Source organism: Oxyura jamaicensis, chromosome 28 (assembly GCF_011077185.1).
Source record: "Oxyura jamaicensis isolate SHBP4307 breed ruddy duck chromosome 28, BPBGC_Ojam_1.0, whole genome shotgun sequence".
NCBI lineage: Eukaryota > Metazoa > Chordata > Aves > Anseriformes > Anatidae > Oxyura > Oxyura jamaicensis.
The window spans coordinates 2,057,202-2,084,290 of NC_048920.1; the positions used below are offsets into that span (position 1 = coordinate 2,057,202).

Below are 27,089 nucleotides of genomic sequence, written 5' to 3' on the forward strand. Positions count from 1 at the left end.
ATATGTGGATGTATGTAATGTGGATTAGGCTAAAGGAGGAGAAGACCATGACGACTGCTGTTAGCAGAATGATACTCTGTAAACTGTGTAATCCTTCTTCAAACCCATTTATACTCTTCTCTTAGCAGTATTCTGTGTCAATAGATGCCCTCTTCTATTTATTTGACATTGATCTATTGCAATTTATATTTTAGCACCTACTGGTACCCCTGCAGCAGAGGTTGAAGTCTGCATGACATTCCTCCGTTTCTCAGTAACTCATAACATGGCTCCCCTGGGCCGTCTTCTGGTGTATTACGTCAGGGAGAATGGAGAAGGGGTCACAGACAGCCTGCAGTTCCCTGTGAAGTCCTCCTTTGAAAATCAGGTATTGGTAACATAGCTAACGGAGGCGAAAGGATGGGGTCTTGTTGTTCTTTGTAGTTTTGTCTGTTGAGCAGGAGTTGAGATGATGGGCTTTAACATTAAATTCCTAGGTTGCAGTGACTCTTTCAGCAAATGAGACCAGACCTGGTGATGTTGTGAACATCAGGGTCAGAGCTGCAAAATCAAGCTGTGTTTGCATTGCCACAGTGGATAAGAGTGTCTACTTGCTGAAGACAGGTTTTCAGCTGACAGCCAGTCAGGTAAAAAGAAGCTGAAGGCACTGCCGCTTTCTCTCTTAGTGCTGGTATGTGCACTCTACCTTTAATAAGTAGCCTTTATACCTAAGGACAGCAGTCTCTTCCTTTTCTTTACAGGTATTTCAAGAACTTGCAGAGTATGATGTATCTGATGCCTTTGGAGCTCCAAAGGAGGAAGGGCACTTCTGGTGGCCAGGCATGTCCTCACGTAGACGTCGTAGATCTTCTGTCTTTCCCTGGCACTGGGACATCACCAAGGATGCTCGCTTCGCATTTACAGTAGGAAGAATCAGCCTCACATCTCTCTGGAGTGTCTTATTATTTCCATGTTTGCAGCATAATTTTGCATGATAATTTTTAGCTCCAAAGCTAAATTTTTAGTTCTATTCTTTTTTCACATCAGAAGTGGTTTCTCCAAGGGGGTAGTCTTAAAAGTAATTTCCAAGAACAAAGAGTAAACTGTTCCAGCAAAGATATTGGAGAAATGTGCTTTGATTTTTGGCCAATCTTGAGGAGAGGGCCAGATGTCCTGTTTGGTGAAAGCTGGGGCTCTGCAAAATGAGACGGGACCAGAAAGTTTCTCCACTTATAGGTGAACTTACAGGTCTCTTTGCAATTACTTCGATGGAAATGAAGGTAGAACATGAGTGTCTCCTTCAAGCTTTTCCCCTTTTAGCCTGTCTTTTTAAAATCCTTTTAGCTTCCTTTCTGCCCCAGTTCTGGCAGCTGCTGTGACTGTCTGTGTGAAAGATCAGTAGCATTTTCTTTGTGTTCTTGAACAGATTGCTACTCAAATGGCACATGGTTATTTTGGTTAGTTTGGTGTCTTTCAGTAGTTAAATTTGACCAGATTTTAAAAATCTTATTTCCCTTGATCTGTGCTGTGTATTTGCTTTGACTTGCAAGTTGGGCATTTAAAATGAGTTAATTAGTTCTCCTTTTGTTTAATGTATTCACGCACTAATTCATTGCTACATTGCTAACAATGCAATCCTTTAAGCTAAAAACAGTCCAGTCTTCTGGAGGTTTTCAAAGGCATGTTATTATGTTTCCATTAGCTTCTTGCTTTATTTCTTTATTAAAATTATCATTAGCTGTGAGCGATCTATTGGAAAAGTTCTGTATTGGCCTGTCTCTTCCCTTCCTGCACTTGCACAGTAGAGTCCATCTACCCTTTCAGACTCTGCCGATGTCCTGCCTCTTTGCCTTATGTGCGCTGCAGCATGTGATCTCTTTGACTGCCTGAAACTGTGAGGACATGCCATGTGGAAGGCCATGCTGTACTTGCTACGTTTTATATTCTCTATATAGGCTTTCCGTAGTGGCCATTCTTAAAGACAGACCGGCCTCTAAGAAAAACAGTGTTACAGGACTCATGTTTTATGCTCTTTCCATTTTTAATCCATGCAACTTCTAATAATAAGGGTTTTTGCTTCCTTTGGATCCTCTCTTTCCACCCCCTTTGTTCTTTCCACTCCCTTTGTTCTTTCTGCATATTTAGCTAAACTGCTTTATTGTGTTGTCTTAAACCCCATAGTCTCCCACGTATTCCCCTAGTGTCTCAGTTGCCTAATCATAAACTCTAAATCCTCCTTTAATACCCACTGCTGCAGGAGTTGCTGCTTTTTCTCCTCTCCCTGATCTGTTAGGGGTTTTGTTCTGATGTGTTTTTTTTTTTTTTTCTTACTGAGTGGCATAAACTCCTGGGAAAAGAGCCATATGTTAATAGCTGCTGTTTATGCATTGCTCTATACCTGATTTGTAAGAGTTGGATGTGTACGTGAAAGATAACAAAGCCCATGCTCCCTTTGGTGTCTGGGAGCTGCTGTCTCTTATGAATAAGTGCATTTAGGGAACAGAACTGGCAGACAGCTTTCTTGTGAATTCCGTATTTTTACTGTGAAGCTGTGCAGACAATTTCCATTTTGCTTGGCATTTCTTGTAGAGCAGAATTGGGGATGTCTGACGCGCGAGCTGCCTGCTAGCTACAGCAGAACACACTGGAAACTTTTAGGAAGGGCAAAAAACTGTGGAGTAATATTCAAGGGGGAAAACGTGTAATAATTTTTTACCTGTAGTTGCTTGACATTTAGATGCATGCCCAGTAATGTTAGTTATTGATGAAATGCTTTTTCCAAGGAAATGAGCTTTCTTTTTTTAAAAAAGAAAAAAAAATCCTGCCTACCAAGTACCTACATATTTTCTCATTAACAATAATTTTTATTTTCCATAAAGTTTTTTAAAAACCCTCAAGTTTCAATTGAATGTTACCCCATAGACATCAGAGTAGGGTTGGGGGGATTTTCTTTTCAGAAAAGCTTTTATTGGTACATACTTAATTCTCTCTCTTTATTATTTTTTTAAATATATATTTTTTTAATTTTTTTATTATCTAGGAAACTGGCTTGGTTGTGATGACTGATATAGTCAGCTTAAACCACAGACAGAACGGAGGCATGTATACAGATGAGGCTGTCCCAGCTTTTCAGCCACATACTGGGACACTGGTGGCTACAATGCATTCTAGAGTGGCACCAAGGTAACGTATGTTTGTAATGCATTTTGTCTGTGATACATCTTACCTTTTTTTCCTTATTTTTTTAATTCTCTCCTTATATTCTCACCTGTTTCACACTCCTGTGCCTCCAGGAATAGCATAGTTTCCTCAAAGTGGTGGTGGGGAGGGGAAACCATCTTCAGTTGTCTTGATAGGCCTAACAAAACCTTTGTTAAATTTAACTTTGTTAAGTTTAAATTAATTCTGGAAAAATGCAAAGTAATATTCTTTGAAACTCTGTGTGTGTCTTGGTTTTCTATGAGCTAGTTGCTACTTTCTATGAATTAGGTACTGCTGGTCAGTATTTGCATGCTAGCCCTCATTTCAGAGTTGCATGCTGCTCAGGTGGTGCTCCAAATAAGTAAAATGAGAGTCTGCGTGAAGAAAAAGTCATGAGGTGCTACAGCTAGTGCTGCAAACTGAAAACTGTTTTGAACTCAAAACTATTTTGAACCAACTGCTGGCTTTTATTTGAGTAACTCTTAAAGACCGTTTAAGAAATAGATAATGAAGCATCTCGGGTAAAAAAAAAAATAGAACAAATTCTGAAAATATCAAGATATCTGAAAAGATCAAGATAATTCCAAGTTAAGGAAAGGGAGGGGAACATAAAACAGTGATTGTAGTTACTGCTGTTATTGAGGCCAGATGATGATGTCATGGGAAGTTGCATGCTGTACCTGTTCCCTTTTGATTTTGCTTGGTGAAAGAATTTGGATCACAAAACTTTTAGTTTTTTTAGATTATTTATGTCTCCAGACTGCTTGATGTGTGTGTGCACAATGAGAGGAATTGGAAAGACCACGTAACTTGTGTTATGAATGATGCACCACTTCATTATCAATCTGTGCTAGCTGGAGTTTTGGTTGGTCACAGGAGCTGCCCTCAGTTGCTAACAGTGATTCATCAGTTAGTGTTAAAACTGTCTTCATAAGACTTCACAGCTAAAAGCTTATTTCTTCTTTTAGCAGAGCAGAGAAGAGAAAAAGAACCTTCTTTCCTGAAACATGGATATGGCACTGCCTTAATGTCAGGTATGGACAAGGAATTCCCTTAATTATATCCTGTAGGTTGTATCCTCTTCAGCTGCAGAAAATGGAGCTCTTTAAAACCTACTGGAGTTACATCGGCAGTCTCTGATCTTTGTTGTTGTTTCTTGTCTTCGTTACCGCTTTAATCAATAATCTTCCTTTGTAACGTTTCATTTGGTCTTGAAGTGTATTCACTTCAAATTGTAGTCATGACAAAGGTATATTGCACCCCGTGTGTCCAACTTGCTGTGATGTGTCAAGTGGAGGAGCGTCGTGAGGGAAGAAAAGGAGCAGTGAACTTCACTCTCAGTAAATGATTAGAAATTAAATTTGACAAGAACTTCTAGCAAGTGTATTCAAATCTGTTCAATTGAGCATGAAATATGCTTTGTAGAAATACACAGAGAATTCCAGAAGTGCCTTTCTGGGCCTCAGCAAGCTTGGGCAGTCAATTATAAATGGGAGAGTGTGGAATAAAAAGTTGCAGATTACATTTTCTCCACTTTATTGAAACAACTGAGCTAAGCATTGTTTGATTTCCACCGTCTTGAAGAAATCCGTTTTTTGTTTCTACCATTTATAATTATAATATACAATCCTCAAAATAGAAACAAAAGCCTAATGTCAACTTCCCAAACCAATTCTAAAAATTCCTAGAGCCTGGCTGGAGGGTCTAATGGCTGGAAATGTGTGTGTACTTTGGCCCCCCGCCCAGAAGAGTAAGTGCCCTCATGTGTGAAAATAATGTTAATGCTGGTTATGGGCTGAAATCCCAGTGGAAAGAACATCAGCTGCAACAAATTGTCCAGTTAAACAGACTGGAATGCTGCCAGTTCTGGAGCTAGGACACCCTTCTGCTTGCTCTTCAGGGCTGAAGTTTCTTGCAAGTACTGGCTACCCAACTCTGGTTAGGGTGAGGACCTAAATATTAAGAAACTGGTGCGCTTGAGAGATGTTCAAGTAATTTGTTGCTGTCGAGCCACGTGCATTTCATAGGCTCTTCCTCTGTAGCAGGGAGCTATATCCATTGGCCAGAGTGTTTGGAGATTGACCGAACCTACCATGCCTTTTCAAAGGCATAGTGATCTCTAGTTTTTTAATCAAATTACTTTGTTTTAATCTTTTTTTCTGTTGTAATATCTGTACAAAGACCAGTACGTAATACGCTACCAATGTACTAATAGTTGCAGCAGTTTAGTCTCACTGAAAGTTACAAACAGTTGATTTAGATGATAAAAGTAAAGATAACTCATTGTTTGTTGGAAAGTGAGTTGGAAAGTGGCACAAAATACAATTCTTAATTTTTTTTTCTGGATGTGAATCAGCAGGTGTTGCAGTACTGAAAGGCAGTGTGTTATGCTGTGGAGCTTAGTCTGAAGATCTTGCTTTCTTACTTTCCATGCCAACTACAATGCAGGTAGCTTGCAAAAGATTATGAAGCTAGCAGCATGTGTATCAAGCTCAGGGGAATAAATAAGGACTTGAGAGAAAACAACCTTAGGGTGTACTCATAACTGCACCAATCATCCTGCCAGTTGAGGCATGAAATAGCTTTTGTTCTTGCTTTAGATGAAATGTTTTCTGTTCCAAGCAGGGCCAAAGTTTCTTTGCAGGAGAGAAATTGCAAAGTCTGCAGAACTAAACTGAGTTTCTATTATTATAAAGCATGGAAGAGTGTACCAGTTTATGGTATCCTGATGTGGTACGCAGCGTAGAGGTAAATACTCAGAATAGAAATGTAATTTTTAATAATTAGTTTCAATCCTCATTAGAAGAAAATTATATTTTTGGAAAATTTCTGAGTCAGACACTCCAAAAACCAATGACTAAGATGTTTCTGAATCAAAATATGCTCCTCTAGACAAGCAGTTGCTGAACTTAGTGCCTGGAAAAAAAAAATATTTGCCTTTATGTTCAAGCACAGGCTATAATGTGGCACTGTATACAAGGACAGTGGGTTCCAACAAAAACTACTTTTATTTCACTAAAGGTGAAATAAATTATTGCTGAACTGGTTTTATCTAGGATTTTTTTAAAAAACTTTTTACTACAGATATTTATCTGTAAGAAAAGTAGCCCTCTATAATAGGGTGTAAATGCCTGAAAAGCTTTTCATCCAGTAAGAATTTGTTAGACTCTGTGTTATGCAGAAGCCACTAGGTACTGTTCTGCTCCTTATAAATGTGCATAGTTCTCAAAAATCCTGATACTTAGCAAGAAAACATTGAGCCTTTTATAAGCTGTTGCTCGAAGCAGATACTTATGCTATGCTGTGAGTTTGCATCTGGAGGGAAATCCCCAAAATATTTGGCTCTGTTGTGCTTTAGCTTTGTTCAAGCGCATTTCATTCACCTGATCAACCCATGTTCTTCCATGTTCGCTTTGGCAGTAATACATCAGGAGAAGCAGAGCTGCGCGTGGAAGTGCCAGACTCCATCACTACATGGATAACTGAAGCCGTGGGTCTCTCTGAAGAGAAGGGGTTGGGCATTGCCAGTCAGACAGAACTGAAGACATTTAAACCTTTCTTCATTGATTTTACACTGCCGTACCATGTCATCCGGGGAGAACAGACCAAAATCCCACTGACTGCCTATAATTACTTAGCTGTCTGCGTAGAGGTAACAGCCCTCTTTGTTCTGGTTGCTAAGATACTAAATTGTAGTTTCTTATCAAACTTTCCTAAGTGATCTACAAATTACAGTGGAAAAGATAGGATAACAGAATGATAAGCTCAGCATAAATGCTTTGAAGATAAATATTGCTTTTCATCACTAATAAAAGTCATTGCTTTATTTACTGTAGCTTGAAAGAGCTGTAGGAGTCTTGCAATGCTTCAGAAATCAATATATTGATAAATGTAGGGAAGACAATTAGAAAGCTCATGCTGAACCACAGAGAATTTCCTTCATAGTTGGCTGCTGAAAGCACTTTGCTTTGAAATAACTTTTTTCAAGGAATGCTCTCCCCAGATGTTTCCTTCTCAAACACATCTGCTTAGCTCAAGTAGTATCTGAACTACCCGTAGAATTGCTGAGCTGAAAGTAATGCTGTCAGGCAATTATAACACCAGAAGGTTTGAAGATTAATTTGTGCATACTATGTTTTTATTATAGTTTTTGTGGTTTTCAGATTTTTCACACATCTGTTGGTTTTGCAGATGGCATTTGCAATAAATGGCATTCAAAATTTTCCCAGGTTCATGTGAAGATTTCAGTTCCGAAAGGCATAAAGTTTGTCGGGCATCCTGGGAAACATCATCTGACGAGAAAGAAGTGCGTTGCCCCTGGGGAAGCTAAACCCACCTCTATTGTTTTGTCCTTCAACGAGCTTGGACTGAGCAACATCACTGGTAGTACACGGATAAAAAATAGCTTGCTGCTTGAAGGAGTTTTACAAGTGTTTCTTCTTACTCCTCTTTCAGAAGAGCATTCTTCCTTCCCTAGTACCTGAAAGTGTAAAACTAGGGAAGAGTTTCTCAATTGCCTGTGACTGTCCGAGTATTTATGCAATTTTGGATGTGACTGTCCAGATACTTAGCTAATAGAGCTGTAATTACAAAACGTATGATGTGTTGTTAGTCAACTGTATCTAATTAGTTTAGATCAATGCTTTGGACTCTCGTAGATCAAGATCATACCTTGAAATCTCTGCTTCTGTTCCTTTCTGTTTCTTAGCAAAAGCTTTTGCTTATGGTGGAACTAATTGCTGTCAAGATGGGATGCAAACTTTAAAGAATGGCAAGCACTCAGAGGACAGCTATGTGGACAAAAGGACCCCAGTTGGAGTGGATTATGTTCGCAGTAGTGTTATTATTGAGGTAAGAAAAGTAGGAATTTGTAATAAATGTTTGGGCAAATCGTGGAAGTTTTTAGGTGTGATATCAAACATGAGTAAGAATCGTAAGAATCGTAAAGTGTATGTTTACACGATTGGAAATAATTTTTGTGATACAAGTACAAGAAGGGCCCATTTAGTTCTGAGTTCATGCTGATGAATCTTCAACACTGCTCAGAACAAAAAGGGATAGAAATTGTATTGGGTATGCGTGCTCTTTTAGTCCAAGAAATAGTCTGTGATGCAAGATTCAATGCTAATGGTTAGCATATATGCAGCTAACAGCATACAGTGTAATACTTTTTCTCTAAAGGATACAGAATGCTGTACAGCATCAGAATATTATGTGTTTTGTAAGTAAAACCGACTAGCTGTCACTGCTAATCCAAGCACTGTATTTTCATACATGGATTTCTGTCTTTATATAGCCAGAGGGACTGTCCAGGGAGTACACCTATAGTGTGTTCTTCTGCCCAAATGGTAAGTTCATGATTTAAATGAGATAAAATTAAGTTTGTTTGATTTAGTTACATATAGAAACATGTGGCTTCATCCCATGGAAGAAAAAAAAATCTTTGTTGCCATTTGTCTGTGATTGATGAGTTACGGTGTGAAGGAAGAACTTCTGAATAAAGAGTCTTTCTTACCTGGCTGGCTAATTATGAATTTGCTCTAACTGCCCAAGTGATTTCTGGAAATGGCAATTAAATTCCTTTACTTTATGAAACAGTTTAAGTATTCAGCACTGTGGACAGTAACTGTGGCTGTACTATATTTTCAGTTGATGTTTTAAACTTCAGTTCTGGAATCAGTATGTCCTTTCTGTCGGAAATTTGGATAGCTCAAAGTGGGCTCTGCTAGCTAAACAGAGATGCTTTTGACCACTAGATTAGAACTGAAAAATCACTTGCAAACTTCACAAGAAATCAGCTGAGCTGTTTCAACTGAAGAAGCTTCTATAGTGCAAGTGGATAGAAGTAGAGGATAGGAAGAAAAATCCACATTTATTTTTAATAGTTTAAGGGGGGGGGAGGGAGGAGAGAGTATACTTAGGATAGGCCTGTTCATTTGAATTTTAGTAGTTAGCTATGGGTTGTTATATTTTTTTAAATACATGAAGTGAACTCTAATTCTTAAAACATTCCATTATTTTTCTGACTAGAGAAAATTCACATTTCTACACCTAACAAATACGAGTACCAGTACATGCAGAAACCTGCCCAGATGACACACTTTGATATTGCTGTGAAAGCTCACAATGATGCTCACCTGGCCCTGTCCTCTGGTCCACATGACATGGCAGAGATGACTGAGATTGTTATTGGTGGACATCAAAATACTAAAACATGGATTTCCATCAGCAAAATGGGTGAGCCGGTGGTCAGCAGAGACACAGCTGGTATCCTGTCCTGGGATGAATTCCGCAGCTTCTGGATCAGCTGGAAAAATGGAATTGTTCAGGTACTGAATTCATCTACGTCTGGAAGTTTCTTGCTTCCTTAACTAGAGGTGGAGCACACATGGCAGTTTTTCATTAGGTATGTTGTAGAAGGAGAAAGCCTCGTTCCTTTTGCTTTTTCTGTATTAAGTCTTGATCAGACTGTTTTAATTGGAACATGTTTGCTTGCCACTTCACACCCTCGGGACCTCAGTCTTCAATGTTTTCAGTGTCAAGTCTGCTTAAAGGCTTGGAGGTTAAGCCTGTGGAGTTGTCTCATTAAATTTCCTTGAACTGTTTTGTTGGTGGGAAAGAGAAAGGTAGCAGCCTGTTTACAATGTCCTCTGATGCACACATAAGTTACTGGGTCCATGGCTGACTTCACATGCACGGGTCCTTGGAACTGTATGTTTTTTTTTGTTCCTTTCAGGTTGGCCATGGTACTCGGGTGCTAAATGAATCTATTATTGTGGAGTGGACAGTCCCCAAACAGTTCGAGGTGAAGTACATTGGCTTTTCCACAGGCTGGGGGTCAATGGGAGAGTTTAAAATTTGGAGAAAAGAAGAGACTGATGAAAATCACAATGAAGCATTTACTCTTGGAGTTCCCCACAACATAATTCCAGGATCAGAAAGAGCTACGGCTTCAATAATAGGTATCAATTATGAGGAGGTATCATTAGGTACCAGTTATCAAATACGAAGAGATACTTCCAGCTGTTACTTGCTTCTGACCAGTATTTGAAAAATATGGGCCGGATAAAGTAGTCCTAGGCAGTTTACAAAGGTACATGCTGCGCTTAAATCTGAGACAGGGATTTTTTTTTTCCTTGGTCATTTAACTGTTTGAGATAACAGTGAGTTAAAGTTGATACCATCAAAGGGCTTTGCAGGTGTCCTGTCTATTATAATTCATAGTATTAATTTCATAATCATCTTAACCATATATTGTACTAACTGCATTCTAATCTAGTCTAAATCATGTAGTCATGGATAACGGTCAAACTCAGAAATGTGAAATTTCTTCTTTATTCCAGCAAGAGCTTGAAGGGATATGACTAAACATTTGAAGGACTTCCAATTTATGCTACAGTTTAAGCTATGTGTAGCTGGCAGAAATTAGTGTAGTCAGGTGGTTTTTAATCATAAGGCATCAAAAAGAAGCAGAGCATAATTCCTTGATACTGAAACTATCACCTCTTTTTCAAACAGGAGATGTGATGGGTCCTACATTAAACAACTTGGACAATCTTCTGCGATTACCATTTGGATGTGGAGAGCAGAACATGATCCATTTTGCTCCTAATGTTTTCGTCCTGAAATATCTGCAGAAAACCAAGCAACTCAGTCATGAGGTGGAGAGTGAAGCTACTGATTACCTTGTTCAAGGTAACTCATTAAACTTAAAGTTAATGGAAGCAGAAAAAGCTTAAAAGTTAGAGAATTTTGTTAGTATCGCGTTGTCCATTTCAATGAAGAGTATCCCAAGTAATGGCAATTCATCATTTCTTGCAGGACAGTTTCCCAGGTTAACAGATTTTGATGGCGAGATAGTTTTCCTTGATATGTAGCCTGTGTTTCCCTTCACTAACTCATGGTTTACATGCTTATCCTGTGTTTGTTAATTGATACATACATAGATATATGCACATGCATATGTTTAGGTAACTTAGTCTGTGTTTACAAATTTCAGAAAATAACAGAAAACTAAATTTAGTCAAAAGCTAGGAAAAAAGCAAAAAGAGCTAAATATATAAATTGTCTTTTCAGTTCTTTAATTACCTTATCTTTTAATTATCTTGAATTATCTAAACTTTCTCCAGTTTATCATATTTTCTCAGTAACAGTATACCCAGAATCAGAAGTCAGTCTGCAAAGTACTTATCCTAGAGCCATACACTGAAGGCTTTTGTCTGTCCTTTCAGTGCCCTGTCCTCTCTTTAAGCATCTCAAAGCAATCTAGCTTCTTATGCACTGTTTTTCTCAGCGTTTGTTTGGGAAGTGCCACTTGCAAAATAATCTGTAAGTAAATGCAGTTCTGAGGACAAATAAGAATTTGGAGATCATTAATGAAAACAAGAATGACCCAAAGGGACATAGCTGTCTTGCAAGTGAGTCAGACAATAGTCATGTCATGAAATCAGAGGTGACAGGGTTAGGCAGTTCTCCTATGAAAATATAAATATAAAATGTAATATGTAATTTATTTTTTGTTTTCAGCAGCAGAAGTCTAGTGCTGCTTCCTTCGCCTGGCTACAGTTGTTTTCATTTGTAATTTGTTGTGCTCGCTGATAGCAGTAATACAAAGGGATTTTTTGATAGTCTGTGTCAATTTTTCCTTTTAAATATTAGTTCGTTTTGTTTCTTTTTATGAATCTGCAGGTTTTTGGCTCCAAACTCTGCCCGTTAATTAGCCCTTACAGCAGAAATCCTCAAGAGTTTTAAACTTTTCTCCATTTAATGGAGCCCTGCCAAGTATAAGGTTTAGATAGGAGAGTCTGTTTGCTCACTCTAGAAGGCTTTTGTAACATACCAACAAAGAACTTTTTCATCACTTAGTCATCCATCACAGAACTGATACCCAACGATTCCCACATATCTCCTCATTTTTAAAACTGGCCTGAGCTAAGCTGGTCAGTAATTTTTCTACTTTCCCACAATGCAGTTCCACAAAAGCAGGTGAACAGGTGAAAACTAGAAAGGTGAACCTCTCCAGTGAGTCCAAGCATCTAGAGGAGCGTTTAGAAAATAGAAGATTTCAGAAGAGCAAGCAGACATAAAGTCTGTGCCACTCAACCTAACAAGCAAAGAATAAATGTAAGAACAATGAAGCACAACTCCACACAAAGTGATCATTAGAATAACAGAACAGAAAAAAATCATAAGACTATTATAAAATACTAATACTTTATTTGTCCATCAAACATACTGGATGTGAATGCTTAGGAAAACTTTAAGGAGGAAAAGCTTTATTTCAGTAGTAAATTGCATCTGCAGACTGTGTAGATGAAAAGCAATCTAATTTAATACAACAGCTATTTGGAAAAACAACAAAAAAATGTTACTTGTGCTTTCTGTCCCATGCTTGTATACATTCCCCAACCCCTAGACAAAGATGTTTTTACTGCCAGAGCATCATTAAGATCTAGGATTTTGTTCCTACTTTTGTCCATTTTTCAAACCATTCTGTCTGTGTTCCCTATGAACATCAAAAGGCTATAGAGCAACAGAAAAAGGCGTAGGAGTCATGAGCAGCCCTTATTCTGAGACCATGGAACTGCCTGTATCTGAAGAGGTCAACAAAGAAACTTTGTCTCTGGAAATGAAAAAGTAATCCATTCCCATAAAAATGTCATGCAGTGTGAAAGAAAAAGTCTATTCATGTATCAGAATTAAGCAGGCACTAAATTTCTCTGACCCAGTCTTCCTGCAGGTTTGACATATCCCCTTATCAGAAACGCCCATTTTGAAGGGTTTGATTGCATCTGGCTTTGTCAAATTGTGTATCGAGTATTCCTCGATATAGAGACTTGGTGTGCTTTATTAGCATACTAGTAACAGTTCATGGTTACTAGATGAGTAGGTTAGAGAAGCAAATCCTTTTCCTGATAGGAAGAGCATTTTGACTATCTTTATTTTCAGTCTCAAAAGACTTTCAGGTAGAATTTCCAGCATTCAACTTTTTTGTTGAACTTGTTGTCTAAAACAGGCCTTGCAAGACAGGCCTAGTAGTGTACATACACGGTAAGATCACACATGGTCCATCACCTCTCACACACTGCTCAAGAAAGATATGTAAGAGTTCTTACGCCTTCATCTCCTTTGGAATTTCAGCACTAAGCACTCAGCTGTTGCTGTCACATTACCTTAAGTTGTCCCAAGCACCAGCTTTGGAGAAAAATCTGAATCAAGTTGTATTGTTAAGGCAAAAAGCTCCTCGTTTCCATGGTGCTCTCAGTAAAAAGGAAGGATGGTGGCTGTATGCTTAAGTAAAAATCATTGTTTTAATATTGTGTCTTGCAGGGGGGTATCAAATGTTTAACATTTCTAGTGTCTAAAATGCAGGAGTTGATTTTTAATATTGAGTGTTTTAGAAACATTCTTTTTTTTAACAGATGTGCTGCTCAGTAAGAGATAAGAGCTAGAGAAATAACGTTCCATTCATTTGTCTTCAAGAGGTGTATGTAGCCTTACAGATGCTAGCCTGAATGGATTTCTGAATAAGCTGCAGTGTATGTACACAGAGCTGGCTCTATCAAACACAGCAAAATAAGAGGTTGCCTCGGGCAGCAGAATCCCTTATGCTAGTGCCAGATGGTCTGAGACTTCATTCACTTTAAATACTTGTTTTTCTCTGTGTGAGGATTTTGGACTCCCACAATTCTTTTTTGACTTCCAGGCTACCAGCGCCAGCTGACCTACAAGAGACAAGATGGTTCATACAGTGCTTTTGGCGAGAGGGATTCCTCAGGGAGTATGTGGTGAGTTGCTATTTAAAACAGTTAGAAAATTCAGTGTTTGCTAAACAGGAAAAATACACAATTGGCAAGGAAAAAAGAGTCGTTTTCCAACTCCCATCATGGTATTGTACAGGGAAGAACAGAAATAATACTCAAAGATGATAGGCTTACTGTTTCAGTGCTGCTGTGTTCATACTACACTTGTAGGTGTACTGTAATTGCTTCAAGACTCATGGGAGGTTAAGATAGTCGCCTCTACTAATGTGTCTGGGCTTTAGGCACTGAAGCTATAGCTGTGGATCGTGTCTGGTCTACAGGAGTTGCAGTAGCACTAAAAGCATCTAATTACATAAGAGAATGGAGCTTCTCTTGAAGTGTGTGAGGAGAAACTTGCCGTCTCTAGAAGTACTGGAGACTTCTACAAGGATAGAGGGGTGAAGGAAAAAAAAAAAAGAAAGCATTCTTTTAAGCGTTTTATATCCCCTCATGGATGAAATGGAATGGTATGGATTTGTGCCCCGAGAACGGGAAGTGCAGGGTCTTTGAGAGAGAGACAATACGAGAACCAGAAATTGGGCAACTGGGAGATCAGCTCATCTCACTAATGTCCCCCTTAGGAGACCGTGGCCTTTAAGGTTGTGTGTTTCCACACATCAGTATGGCTGTTGATTATAGTGTCTCAGATCTAGTAGATTTTTGTCTTCATTCATTTGTTTGTCCTGTTATTTGGCTTCTCCATCTGTTCTGTATTTTGCTTTAAACTGATTTTCTTCATGAACTCATCTGAGGGGAAGTACCAGTTCTGTGATGCTGTTGCCTCACTGTTTTGAAGATAGTAAACTTTTATCTCAGACCTGGCATCTCCTAGTCCCTAGATATAGAATACGGTGACACAGAATTACTTAACACTTGAAAAATCCTCTGCCAGGCAGCATGCCTTCTACCCTCCCATTCCTCAGAGGCTTGTAAAATGAATGATTCAATCTCCCAAAGCTGGCCAGAGTTCACACTAGTTGCATGTCAGAGGTTTAGAATTCCAAAAACACTTCTATTGCTTTCCTAAGTCTTAATTCTGTATAAAATCTAACACCGCTTCAGACTTCAGCAGTGGGTCTGGATTTCTTTTTTCTTTTTTTTTTTTTTTTTTAATTAAGACTGTAACTAAATTGGAAAATTTATTATTTTCTTTACAAGTACTTCCATATTTATAAAGATATTGTCTCTTAACTTAAAAGCTTTAATTAGTAGGATAGCAGCTGAGCACCTATAAAAAGTAACTGTATTTGAGTGTAACATAACTACGACAAGCATATCTTCCAGTTATAGCTTGTTGACCCTTAACCCTGATATTGTCTAGAAGATTGAGCTGAGTTTGGCAGCCTTTATTTACCATTACCTTTTTTAACAATATTTAGTGTTTCCCTCCTAAGCTTTTCAAAAGTTATGCTTTCTAGGAATGTTATTTTCCTGGTAATATGTTACTCAAATTTTTTTTCTTAACAAAAATGGTAAATGTGTATTTACAGGCTAACAGCTTTTGTCCTCAAGTCCTTTGCACAGTCTCGTGGGTTTATTTTCATTGACCCGAAGGAACTAACAGCTGCCAAAGATTGGATCATCCAGCATCAGAAAGAAGATGGCTCTTTTCCTGCTATGGGCAGGATACTGAATAAGGACATTCAGGTAAAAACTATACAGACACAAAATTATGCGATAATTGTGTTTTTAGAGGTTTTATCAAAGCAGGAAGGGATGAAGTTCCCTGGTATGAATTTTGGGCTGTGAATATCTGTCTTGCTTTGAGAGTCTTTTCCCCAGTTTTCATCTAGTGGTTTTGTCTTTTTGTTCTCCAGGGTGGAATCCATGGTAAGATCTCTCTGACGGCTTATGTGGTTGCATCTCTTTTGGAAACGGGTGTAACTTCTGAGGTAACAGAAACTTGGTTAAAACAGATCTTGTGTTCTATATATATATATGTATGTATATATATATATATATATATATATATATACTGTGGCTGTTCACTTTCAGAGGTTCTTTGCTCATTAGAATGGTGGCATTCAGGTAACTGAGGCTGTTTGAAAGCCTTGAGACTCTTCCAAAGTAAGGAGTATATTCCAAAGTTGTTTAAGGTGATCTCCTAGCCTTCAGACATCAGCTCAGGGTTTATTCTACCACAGCAAAGCTCTTTCCAACACCACCATGCCCCAACCTCCCCCTGGAAATGGCTGCAAATAACACTTTCAGCCCTGTAACTTCAAGGTGTGACTGCAGGCCGTGTAGATACTAGTAGCTTAGATAGATAGACTCGAAAGAACTTATAACTAGCTAGCTTTGTGCAGATAGGAGCATAACTAGAGCTGCTGGCTTAGGGGATCCAGAAAACTTTTTCAGTCTGCCTTTGGTACAGAGGCCAAACTGCTACTGCTATTAGATTACAGGAGTGCAGCTCTCCAAAGATACTGTAATCTGCAGTTTGGGGATGAATTGTGTGTTTCTCTAGAGAAAAATGTTTCTCTCTGTAATCAGGGAGAACAGGAATACTACAGAAAAAATAATTGCTACATAGGAATGTGCAATTACACTGCTTAATTTTTGAAGTAAGGAAAAAAATCACTTAGAGTACAACTGGCTTTTTAGAGGTTCTTTCTTAAAACTCCTGGTAAAAACAGTGCTGCTTTCCTCTGTTGTATTTCTGCCTGCTTGCAAATTCTATAGACTTGGGTATGCTCAGATAATAATTTATTTAAACATTCCTACTAATGATGACTGCAAGAATGTCCACCTGGAGACACACTGAACAGGTCATGAATAGAGATGTCCCCTTGCTGTTCAACCTTATTAAAAATTAAAACTAAAAATCCTTAAATGCCCGTAGAATAACTTTCTACCTCCCTGTCAGCAGTGTCCCCCTCTGAGAAGTGATGTGATGTTCTCTCTGGGCTGCTGTGCATCAGGACAGCCCTAGCATTTTTATTTGCTGGAAGTGCAGTTTATGTGGATCTAATGGTTTTCCTAGAGGAGATTTGCAAGTGGTACTAATGATCTTAGCTAGGAAATGAGGAAGGAGAAGGTTAGTGCCACAGGGAAATCAAAGGAAACCAAATTACATCAAGTCCAATTAAATTGTTTCTATAAATTATCAGAGCCACGTTCCTACATGGTGAGGTCATTGAGGGAGTTAATAAAACATGTTTGTAGGCTGCAGGGACCCCTGGGAACCTTGGCCTTTATTATCCTCTGGCGTCTGCTAGACGCTCCAGAGTGTCAGGAACACAATCAAACATACAGTGGAGAGCTTGCTTCTGCTCTGTTCATCTGCTGCCTTGCAGAGGCATGAAATTTTCTCAGCTTTAAGGGGAATAAATTCAGCTCAGAGTTTGTCTTGATTATTCTTGCTGTGCTATTTGCTTCTAGTTTTAAACTTGTGATGCATGGCTTTTCTGAGGGAGAGTGTTAGTGTCATTCTACACAGAGCAAAATGCTTCTTCCCTAGTTGTTTTCTAATGGACACACAGGCGTGAGAAACATTCTAACCAATCTGCCTGCCGATGGCAAGCAGTGCATAAATTCCTTATTTTGCTTTGCTTGTGCGTGCAGCTTTTGCTTTACCTATTAAGCTGTCTTTTTCTCAACACACACGTTTTTTCACTTACACCTTTCTGATTCTCTTCCCCATCCCACTGCAGGGGAGTGAGCAAGTGGCTGCGTGATACTTAGCTGCCTGCCGGGGTTAACAGAACTATAGAGGCTGGTAATATGTCTGGGCTCTTTCCCTTAAATATAGGAAGAAAGAACAGCTGTTGACAAAGCAAAACACTTCTTAGAGTCCAACTTATATTCAGCAGAAGACCCCTACACTACCGCCTTGATTGCATATGCCCTGACACTGCTGCACAGCCCCTCTGCTGCTGTGACACTGCGGAAAATGAACAGCATGGCTATTACACAAGGTACTGTGCACCTGGGGCCAACCTGGCAAGTTCTTAAATTGGCAGCTCTCTTATGGGGATAAACAAATAGCCCTTGCAGCTTGAATGATATATTTGAGTTATTGGAGAGGATGGAGCTTGTGAGACAAGGTCTTTCTCACAGCACAGTTTGACCTTGTAATGGTCAAAGTTTTCCAGATTCTCAGGAGAGACGGGCTGAGTACCTTAGTTCTATGCACGCAGCTGATGCTGAAGGAAGGCAAGTATGTCAGTAGCTCTGCAGTGGTTTTCCAGTCAATATGTCACAGTTTGTCCAGTAATACATCACATTCCTCGATGCTCTGTTTTAATCTAATATTCAAGATCACACTGAGCCATCTTTGCAATTGCAAAGGGAGCAAGAGTCTGCGGCCTTTTGCCCAGAGCATGTTTGTCTAAATGGAGGCACAGTGCAGTTCAGGGCATGAATCAGTTGAGTCAATGCAATAGCAAAGCTTGATTCTTCCCATACACAGAAGCTGATCTTCAGTTCTGCAGTAATTTCATACATGTCCCACTGTCCTATTTTTCTAGATGGTTTTACACACTGGAGTTTGACGGGAAGTCTCGTTACTGATGAAGATACCTTCATGGGATTTAATGATGGTCTCTCTCAATCAGGTACCCGTACTGCAAAGGCAAAAATAAGGGAATAGACCCCAATAGCAGGCCCCTGACTGCATTTATTCTAGCGAATTGTTTTATATAATACGCTTCAAAATTTCCCTTGTTTTCCCTCCCAGTTTTGGTCCCTAAAGAAATCTTGTTTTACCAGGATATTCTGAAAATGGCAGTCAGTCGAGGGTCCATACGAAGGGCCACTTAGGAATGAGAGCTGATAGAGACAGGTAGCTTTATTCTGAAAGAGCTGTTTAGGTGCAAATGAGAGACAGAGCTAGATGTGGTTGAGGCGCAGGGCTGGCTTTTCAGTCCCAGCTATTTCACCATTTTTTGCTCCAGTTTCATAGACAGAAAGTAATACTGTGAATAACAGAGGAGTTAGAGCCATAGGGTATTCCGTCAGGGAGGAATCATTTGAAGTGTAAGTCGGAGAGAAGTCAAATACATTTAATCTTAGAGTTGTTTAGCTTTCTATTTTCAAATGTCCAGGACAGTTATACAGTAAGGGCAATAGCAAAGTAGATCTGGAGTGGGAGAGAAATTACATGTGGGATAAAAGCAGGTAAAAAGGTCATCTGTTGTGTAAAGAAAAGAGGTTTTGTTTCACCATCTTTAGAAGATGGTGAATTTGGATGCATTATTAAACTTCATTATTATTTATGCGTTTCCTCCAATTATTTTTTAGTTAATGGATATTCCTAGAACTATCTCTAGACCAGCTTGATTCTCGCTTCTAGATGGTAGTTCGATTTATCTTCCCTATCCCTTTGCCTCTCTTTCAGTTGTTTCTGCAGAAGTGGAAATGACATCTTATGCCCTTCTGACATACACGCTTCTAGGAGATGTGGCCTCTGCACTACCAGTGGTAAAATGGCTTTCACAGCAGAGGAATGCACTTGGAGGATTCTCATCTACTCAGGTTGGGTGTCTTAGAAAAAGGTAGCTTCAGCGCATGCATAATCAGTTGTAGAAATCAATTGGTTCAGGAATGGCTAATGCAGAGATTCTGCCTAGAGTCCAGAAGAAGCTTCCTATTGAGAAGAAAAACTTCCCAGATTTCTTTACTATGTCCTTCTGGAATTAATAATTTGAAAGGAATTCAGACTTTGTCCTTACAGATGTCTTTGACAGCAAAAGTGAACAAAGCCTGAGATTTCTTTTGCTATATGAATTAATAATGATTCTGCTAGCAAAAGCTGATGACTGTACAGCATAGTGCTTGTCTGTAAGTTTAGAGTGCTCCTGTGTTCTTCACTCTTCTGATCTCCCTCGTCTGATCCCTAGGACACATGTGTAGCCCTGCAGGCTCTGGCTGAATATGCTATCCTTTCTTACATTGGAGGAGTCAACCTTACCATTTCCTTGGCTTCTACTAATCTAGACTACCAGGAGACATTTGAGCTTAACAAAATGAATAAGAAAGTCCTCCAGACCGCAGTGGTAAGTGGTTTTGTGTTAATTTAGACAGTTTTTTTTTAAAGTGATCCATCTGAGCTGAGTTCTGAACGACAACTCAGGTGAGTCCAGCAATGGTAAAAGTATGAGTTAAACACTGTGAGATCTTGGAACTTTCTGGTGTTTCTTGGCTGGGTTCTGATGTGAAGGAGGCAGCACTCAAAAGTATTTTTCACCATAGCCAGTGACTGATGTTTATTTTGAGCTGCTGCTTGTTTCTACCACTGTTAAATGTAGGTGACTGAAAAAAAACAAGCCATGTTCATTCCACTTGTGAAGTGTCCTTTGTAACTGGAAAGATCTCTTGCACAGAATAAAGCTAAAAGTGACATTCATTTACATCTTGATAGCCATGTCTTGTCTCTGTCTTAACTGTGGATTTTCCCCAGATACCCAGTATTCCAACGGGGCTGTTTGTGAGTGCCAAAGGTGAAGGCTGCTGTCTGATGCAGGTAAAGTTGCTATGGGGCTGGAGAAAGTATGTGAGCAAGTGATCTCTAAACTGACAGTCTCTTTGCTAGCTTTTTAATCCCAGATTATTGTGAGGAAAGAGTTGTACTTTGAATTTCTCTCAAAGTAATTAATAAACCCGGTGTTGCTTTAAACCATGGAAGTAAATATGATTTGTACCAGGGTGAATTTGCTTTGGTACAGCTTTACCTGTATATTTATATATGTGTTTAAATTAAAAACTGTGTTTTAAATCCTTGGTTGCTTCTGTGCCTGCCATTACCTCTCTCTGAAGAAATCTGGTGTTTATGTGTGTCTTTGGGGAACATTTGCAGATGCTACAGAATACTGGGGTCTTATAAACTGCCTTAGTTTGGTTTGTTGCTTTTTTTCCCCTTTTCTGCTGCAGATTGATGTCACTTACAACGTGCCTGATCCAATTGCCAAACCAGCTTTCCAGCTTCTGGTTAACCTGAAGGAGCCAAAGTCAGAGCAGCATCTTCAAGCTCCAAATCTCCTGCGATCTGTCTCTCCAGATGAGAATCGCTCTGAAACCTTGCACAGAGAGAGGGCATTGGTGGATGACGATGACCCAGCTTCAGATCGGGATCATCAGGAATACAAAGTTATACTGGAGACGTGCACTAGGTAGGAAATGCCAGTCTGCATCCAAGACTAAAGCTCCAGAAGCATCATTGCTAGATCTCAAAGCACTTTGCAAAGACACGAGCAGTTCACGTGTCTTTTTACAGATTAGGAAACGCAAGGTATTAAGAGAAAACAGCTTGCCTATTGACAAAAAGAGAGCAGCAAGAATAGTTTGTCCTGCATTCAATCCACTTACACGTGTTCTGGTTAAACATGCCAGTGCTGCTGCAGTTACCAGGAGATGCTGATCTCTTTACAAAATGTTTTAGTTTTGAAGGAGGTTGTTGGAAAGAGGGAAAGCCACAACCGAAGTACATAGGGAGGGCTTACAGCGTCCTACTGTGCCACAGAAGAAACCATTCCCAGTGGGATGGTTTCATAATCACTCTGTGTATTTGTGACCAGGAGTGTGGCAGGTAGCGGGGCTGCAACATCACCACATTCAGATGGCAGAAGTCAAGCGAATAGCTTGGATGTAATTCAAAGAAATTGATTTTTTTTTCCTCCCCTATCAGTTTCTGTTTCCTTCCTTCCTACAGATATGAAACCCTACAGAGACTACAGTTCTGAAAAGAGTTAGTTGCAGTGGCTCCAGGCAAAGATGTGATCTTATCTCTGTCAACACACTTGTCCCTTCCTCACATGGCTGTGTTGCTGGCAGATGCATTCACTCTGATTGCTACAAGCCTGTGAAACCCTGGGTCAGGCTTTTTTTGGGCTGGTTGAATACTTCCTTCCTTCATTAACAACAGCCAGTGATAAGCAATTCAAACTCATCATCCGAAAGTTTGTTGGAGTCCCGCTCTATTATAACAGTGCCACTTTCTCATCCTCTTCCCCTCTCCGCCTCAGCACCGCAACTGGTATTGGAGAGAGAGGCTTAGAAAGTCTTGTCAATCCCTTAAAGATGCTTGTAACTAAGGAGGCTGCCCTGCATCAACACAACCTTTCTGTTGTTATTTCTGAAACTTTCTGCCCTGGGAATTGCTGGAGCAAAGACAGAAATTTGAGAGGAAGCCCAGTCCAAGGAGATTGATTGCTTGGAAAGAAAACAAAAGCAAATGAAATCTTCCCTTTCCGCCCCTTCTTCCTGTAATGATGCTCTTTTAACTCTTTCATCATCTTATTCAGGCAATGTGAACAGAGGAGTGCATCTAAGGATGATGGCGGAAATATGTTGAGCTAGGATGTTGCTCAGAATGCAATAGTTTTTAAGAGTTATGCTCAGTTGGGATGTTTTCCTGTAAAGAAAAATTGGGGGGAGGGGGGTTGAAGGATGAAAAAGAGAGGGTTGTGATTTTGTGATTGCAGGTAAAGGGATACTGTAGGATTTCTTAGGGAGTATGGTGCATGGAGTTAGATCAGGATCAAAAAGGCTTTATGTCTCTATGGGAGACTTAGCTCTGAGCTGGAGCCAACTGGAGTCCACAAACCATCCAATGCCACTGTGGGCGTAGGAGCTTGGGTGCAGCATTACATCCAGGCTGGCTCTGTGCACTGCTTCAACAAACTCACAAACCCACCCTAGCTGCGGAGGTATCCATACAGAGGCCTCCAAGTAGCCCTGCAGGAGCCAGATTTGGCAACTTCGGTCCTGGAAGCTGTGTGCTGTATGTCTCAGTGCTGGCTGTGAGCTAAATAAGCCCTCTAGGGTCCAAGCTCTTTGTCTTTGTGCCTGTGGTGCAACCAAGCAGCCAACAGGTAGGCTGCCAAGGGAGGGATAGTTGACAGTGGACTATATGTGAATACAGAGAAAAAGGGGGCATTGTTCTGGAGTTAGCAGGAGCTTTCTCGTTACGATTTTGACTCTTCTGCCATGCTGCAAAAAAAATTGAAATCTTTTTGAAATGGACCAAGTAAAATTTCTTTCAATGCCCCCCGTTTGTTTTTAATGCACACTTCAGTAGTAACAATTCTGGGTTTCAGTGGTTTGGAGTCTTCATTGATATTACAGAAGATGATACAGGCAGTGAATTCCTTGACACTGTTAACTAGAGAGTGAGGTTGCTGACTCATTAGCAAAGACACTTCTCTGTGTCAATTAGATGCTGGAGGGAAATGGCCACTTATGAAATACCAGGGTGGAACGACTTCCACCTTGTATTGGGAAATATTTTTCTTACACCACAATCCATTTGTAGCTCTCCACTTAGGAAGCACCGAAGCTTCTTTTCTTCCAAGAGGTTATTCCCTTTTACCAAAGTACATTCTCTCAGGGATTAATTGAAAAATAAGGCAAGCAGCCCCACAGGAGACTACATCTTTCCTTCTGATTTTCTGCCATTCACCTGGACAACTCCTGTAACTGTGTCCTTAATTTTTGTTGAATAAAAGCAGAAAAGAGGATTTTGTTAAAACCGTGTAGTCTCTGGCTTTCAACAAATTCCTCAAAGAAGAGTAGACACTTTGTGGTTTGTTTTTTTCCTCTGAAGTTTGTTTCAGTTGTGCTCCATTCTGAGTTGTCCATATACCATTTGTTATCTTGGATCCTGAGTTTATTTTTGTTCTCTCTCTTTTTATTCTTATGGGAAGATGGCTGCATTCTGGATCCTCTAACATGGCGGTCTTGGAAGTGCCGTTGTTCTCAGGGTTTCGTGCAGACATTGAGAGCCTAGAGCAGGTAAGATGTAATGAGAGTGCAAGGCATGGTCTTGGGCTGGGACCTGGCTCTCTGATTGGTAGGGATTCCCTTTGGGGAGCAATCGGAAGCAAATGCTGTTGTCTCTTTGAGCACTGTCGGAAAAGATGCAATTAAAATTGGGGGCAGGAGATTTCACACGTCAAAACATATTTATCTGAAATGGGTAAACAGATGTTCTGAGCAAGATTAACAAATTTACCGAACACAGTCAAATGAAAGTTTATTACTAAGCACAGAGCACAGTAATTAAATGAGACCCATTTGGAAATGCTGAAGTGAAAATGTGCTCTAACAGGAGCTGTTTATGGCTTCTTAGTGGGCTGTGTTATCTCCAACATCTGGATTTCATTTCTTTGGAGGCTCTGTGTCTTGGAATTTTTTGCCTTTTTTTTTTCTTCTGGGAGAACATCATGTTTATTACAAGCCAAACTGAGGTGGACAGAATGTGCCTCTTACCCAGCCAGCCCTCTAGGGGAGATGAACTGTAATCTTTAGCTTTGCTTTATATTTTATTAAGGCATTACAGCGTATTCACTTGGTTTTTTCTATGCTGCAAATATTTAAGGACTTAGTTTTTAAGGACTGTGTAACTGAAGAGGTGTAAAAAAGTAACTAAACTGCATCCTTGAGAACTGGTAAAGAGCTGAAAAAAAAGTATTTTGTTTTAAAAAGACTTATTCCTATAATAACCTTATCTTCATTATAGAGGAAGGCAAGGGAGAGAGGGGATTTTAAAGTAGAATCATAGTGAAGACCAGGCACTTTGACATCCTAGTTCAGCGGAGAAGTGCACATTGCTTTGTCTTCTCTAGGATTTCACTTCATTTGGCTAATTTCTTACAAACACTGTTGCATTTTCTTGGAGAATATGAGATGGATGTGTCCTTCCTTGGGGATTTATAACCTATATCAAAATACCTCTGTCAGTCTCCTAGGGCTATCAGTAAAATCAGAGAAATCTGCCCATGAGAAGAGAATTGGGCCCTTTCAGTATTAGGGAGCTGTGCTTGGAATACTTCTGTACAGAGATGTATGTTGATCAGATAGGAAATTATTCGTGTAAAAAGAAATATCAAAGTTTAAATCCATTCACAAGCTTCACGTCAAAAATTCTCTGATTTGCCTTCCAATGCATACATGTAAAGTATGTTGATTTTTATTTGTATGTTGATGTTTGAGTCTGATATTCTCTCACATGTGACAAATGGTGCTAGAAATTAGTATGGCTATTCAGATGAGGCAAGACCACCAGGAGGAGGTCTCCAGTATCCTTGTGGTAAGAGAAAGGAGGAAATGGAGGGGCCTGTAGTGGTTTTGGTTACTATTTTATCTCCTCCTGCTGAAGCGCTAGCATGACAGTTGTTTGTACTGCTTTCAAATAAGTTCTCTTTCGCAGTAATTTACGTAAATAATGATAGAGAAAATATGGATGGAAACCTGGCTCAGGACCAGAGATCTCAGAATGGGACAGGAGCAGAATGACAGGATATCTTTATGGTGTTAAATCCACTGAACGTTTTATCAGCAGAGTAAAAGGAGGAAACTAGTTGAAGCACAGAGCGCAAAAGAGTTTTGATTACAGAAGAAGAGAAAAATGGTTAGGTTAAGTAACAATTACCTGTTGCTGAAATGGGCTAAGAAGAAATTATAGAAGTAGGAGTAACCATTGTCCAGGCTGTACTGGGTGAGTATCCCCCTTACTGGTTTCAGCAGGGGACAGTAAGTTTCTAGGCTGGGAGTCCTGAGAGGGCCCCCGTGTGTTCTCGTGTCACAAGGAACTGCAGAGATTCTGCCATCTCTGTACAGAGGGGGGGATGAGAGGCTGGAGAGCAGCCCTGCAGGAAGGGAGCTGAGGGTTCTGGTTGCTGGCAAGCTGAACCTGAACCAGTGGTGTGCCCTGGCGGCCAAAAGGCCCCCCCCTAGCCCGGGGGCTATTGCTGGCCAGTCGAGGGAAGGGATTGTCCCGCTCTGCCCTGCCTGGTGTAGCCTCACCTCGAGCACTGTGTGCAGCTTTGGGCATAAAACTATCAAAGGAGGGCTCTGAAGATGGTCTGGAGGGGAAGACGTGTGAGGAGTGGCTGAGGGCCCTTGGTTTGCTCAGCCCAGAGCAGAGCAGGCCAAGGGGAGGCCTCATGTCAGCCTACAGCTCCCTCACGAGGGGAGGCCTCATGGCGGCCTGCAGCTCCCTCACAGGGGACAGCGACAGGACCCGAGGGAACGGCATCAAGCTGGGACAGGGGAGGGTCAGGCTGGGTTTTAGAAAAAGGTTCTGCACCCAGAGGATGGTCGGGCACTGGGACAGGCTCCCCAGGGCAGTGGTCACAGCACCGAGCTGCCGGAGTTCAGGAAGCATTTGGACAAAGCTCCGACATATGGTTTGATTTTTAGGTAGTCCTGTGTGGAGCCAGGAGTTGGACTCGACGATCCTTGTGAGTCCCTTCCAACTCAGGATATTCTGTGATTTTTATGATTTCAGTCCTTGAACTTTTTTTTCCCTTTATGCCAAGACAGCTGTGCTGTGGCACGAGGCTTGTTTACATGGCTGGTCCCGATAGGTGTTCCAGGTAAAGACTTCTAAATCAAACATGCTTATTTTGTATTTAGTTACCACTAAAAGGCTGCCGCATGCAGCAATTGCTCCTGTACAGCGTCTGATGATTTACGGTAACCTGTGTTCAAGGGCAAGCTGTGTGCTCTAAGCAGAGAAAGCAGTGAAGACAGTTGGGATTGAGATGAATATTAGGATATACACTCCACAAGGAAACCCTAATTCTGGTTCCCCAGTGTTGCATGCTTCAAAACCCTTCTGTTTGCAATGCCTCTATTCTGCCTTGCCTTCCAGTATGTTGCCATAAGCCTTGGACTCTGTGACACCACCCTTTGATGTCTGATTTTCTTGGCTTTAAAGATGCTTGCATCACATTCAACATCATCTTGCTGGTGCCTTAGCATTTCTAGCTCCTTGACCAGGTGCTGGTCAGTACTCCTAAAAGAGAAACTAACAGTGAGCAAAGTGAAACTGGAGCAGGAGACTCACCCATACTGCTTGTCAGATAACGTGTCAGTGTCTGGGAGGCATCCTGTGTCAGCTTCATGCCCTTTCTATGCTCTGTCATATCCCTCTTCCTGGCCTGGATGGAAGCAGTCAAAGGGTTAATAAGTAAATAAGAAAGCTGCCCTGCTACTGCAGAAGAGTTATTTCCTCACAGCTGAATGAACTCTCCAGCACATTAAGCAAGAACAGGCTTTCTCTAGCGCTGAGCAGATGAGTTGGTTGTGCTTTCCCTTGTGTCATCTGCCCGCCCCTCTGAATCTCACGTTCTGCATCTGTGGGTAGAGAAGCAAGAGTCCCAGTGT

At 40.4% G+C, this 27,089-nt stretch overlaps 1 protein-coding gene across 4 annotated transcripts in view; it reads left to right on the plus strand.

Moving 5' to 3' along the window:
* Positions 1-27,089, plus strand: part of CPAMD8 (C3 and PZP like alpha-2-macroglobulin domain containing 8) — a 53,227-nt gene that overhangs the window by 12,543 nt on the left and 13,595 nt on the right. For 3 of the 4 annotated variants that reach the window (XM_035347995.1, XM_035347998.1, XM_035347999.1), the window contains 22 exons: positions 195-367; positions 477-626; positions 741-902; positions 3,020-3,162; positions 4,149-4,214; positions 6,601-6,832; positions 7,410-7,563; positions 7,889-8,031; positions 8,477-8,528; positions 9,211-9,509; positions 9,917-10,142; positions 10,699-10,875; positions 13,886-13,967; positions 15,473-15,629; positions 15,800-15,874; positions 17,734-17,899; positions 18,452-18,538; positions 19,321-19,457; positions 19,823-19,978; positions 20,383-20,445; positions 20,853-21,091; positions 23,624-23,711. In XM_035347995.1, the coding sequence (XP_035203886.1) occupies positions 195-367; positions 477-626; positions 741-902; positions 3,020-3,162; positions 4,149-4,214; positions 6,601-6,832; positions 7,410-7,563; positions 7,889-8,031; positions 8,477-8,528; positions 9,211-9,509; positions 9,917-10,142; positions 10,699-10,875; positions 13,886-13,967; positions 15,473-15,629; positions 15,800-15,874; positions 17,734-17,899; positions 18,452-18,538; positions 19,321-19,457; positions 19,823-19,978; positions 20,383-20,445; positions 20,853-21,091; positions 23,624-23,711 (3,227 nt within the window). The remainder of the gene's footprint in view (positions 1-194; positions 368-476; positions 627-740; positions 903-3,019; positions 3,163-4,148; positions 4,215-6,600; positions 6,833-7,409; positions 7,564-7,888; positions 8,032-8,476; positions 8,529-9,210; positions 9,510-9,916; positions 10,143-10,698; positions 10,876-13,885; positions 13,968-15,472; positions 15,630-15,799; positions 15,875-17,733; positions 17,900-18,451; positions 18,539-19,320; positions 19,458-19,822; positions 19,979-20,382; positions 20,446-20,852; positions 21,092-23,623; positions 23,712-27,089) is intronic. The other variant, XM_035347996.1, reaches the window with a different exon arrangement.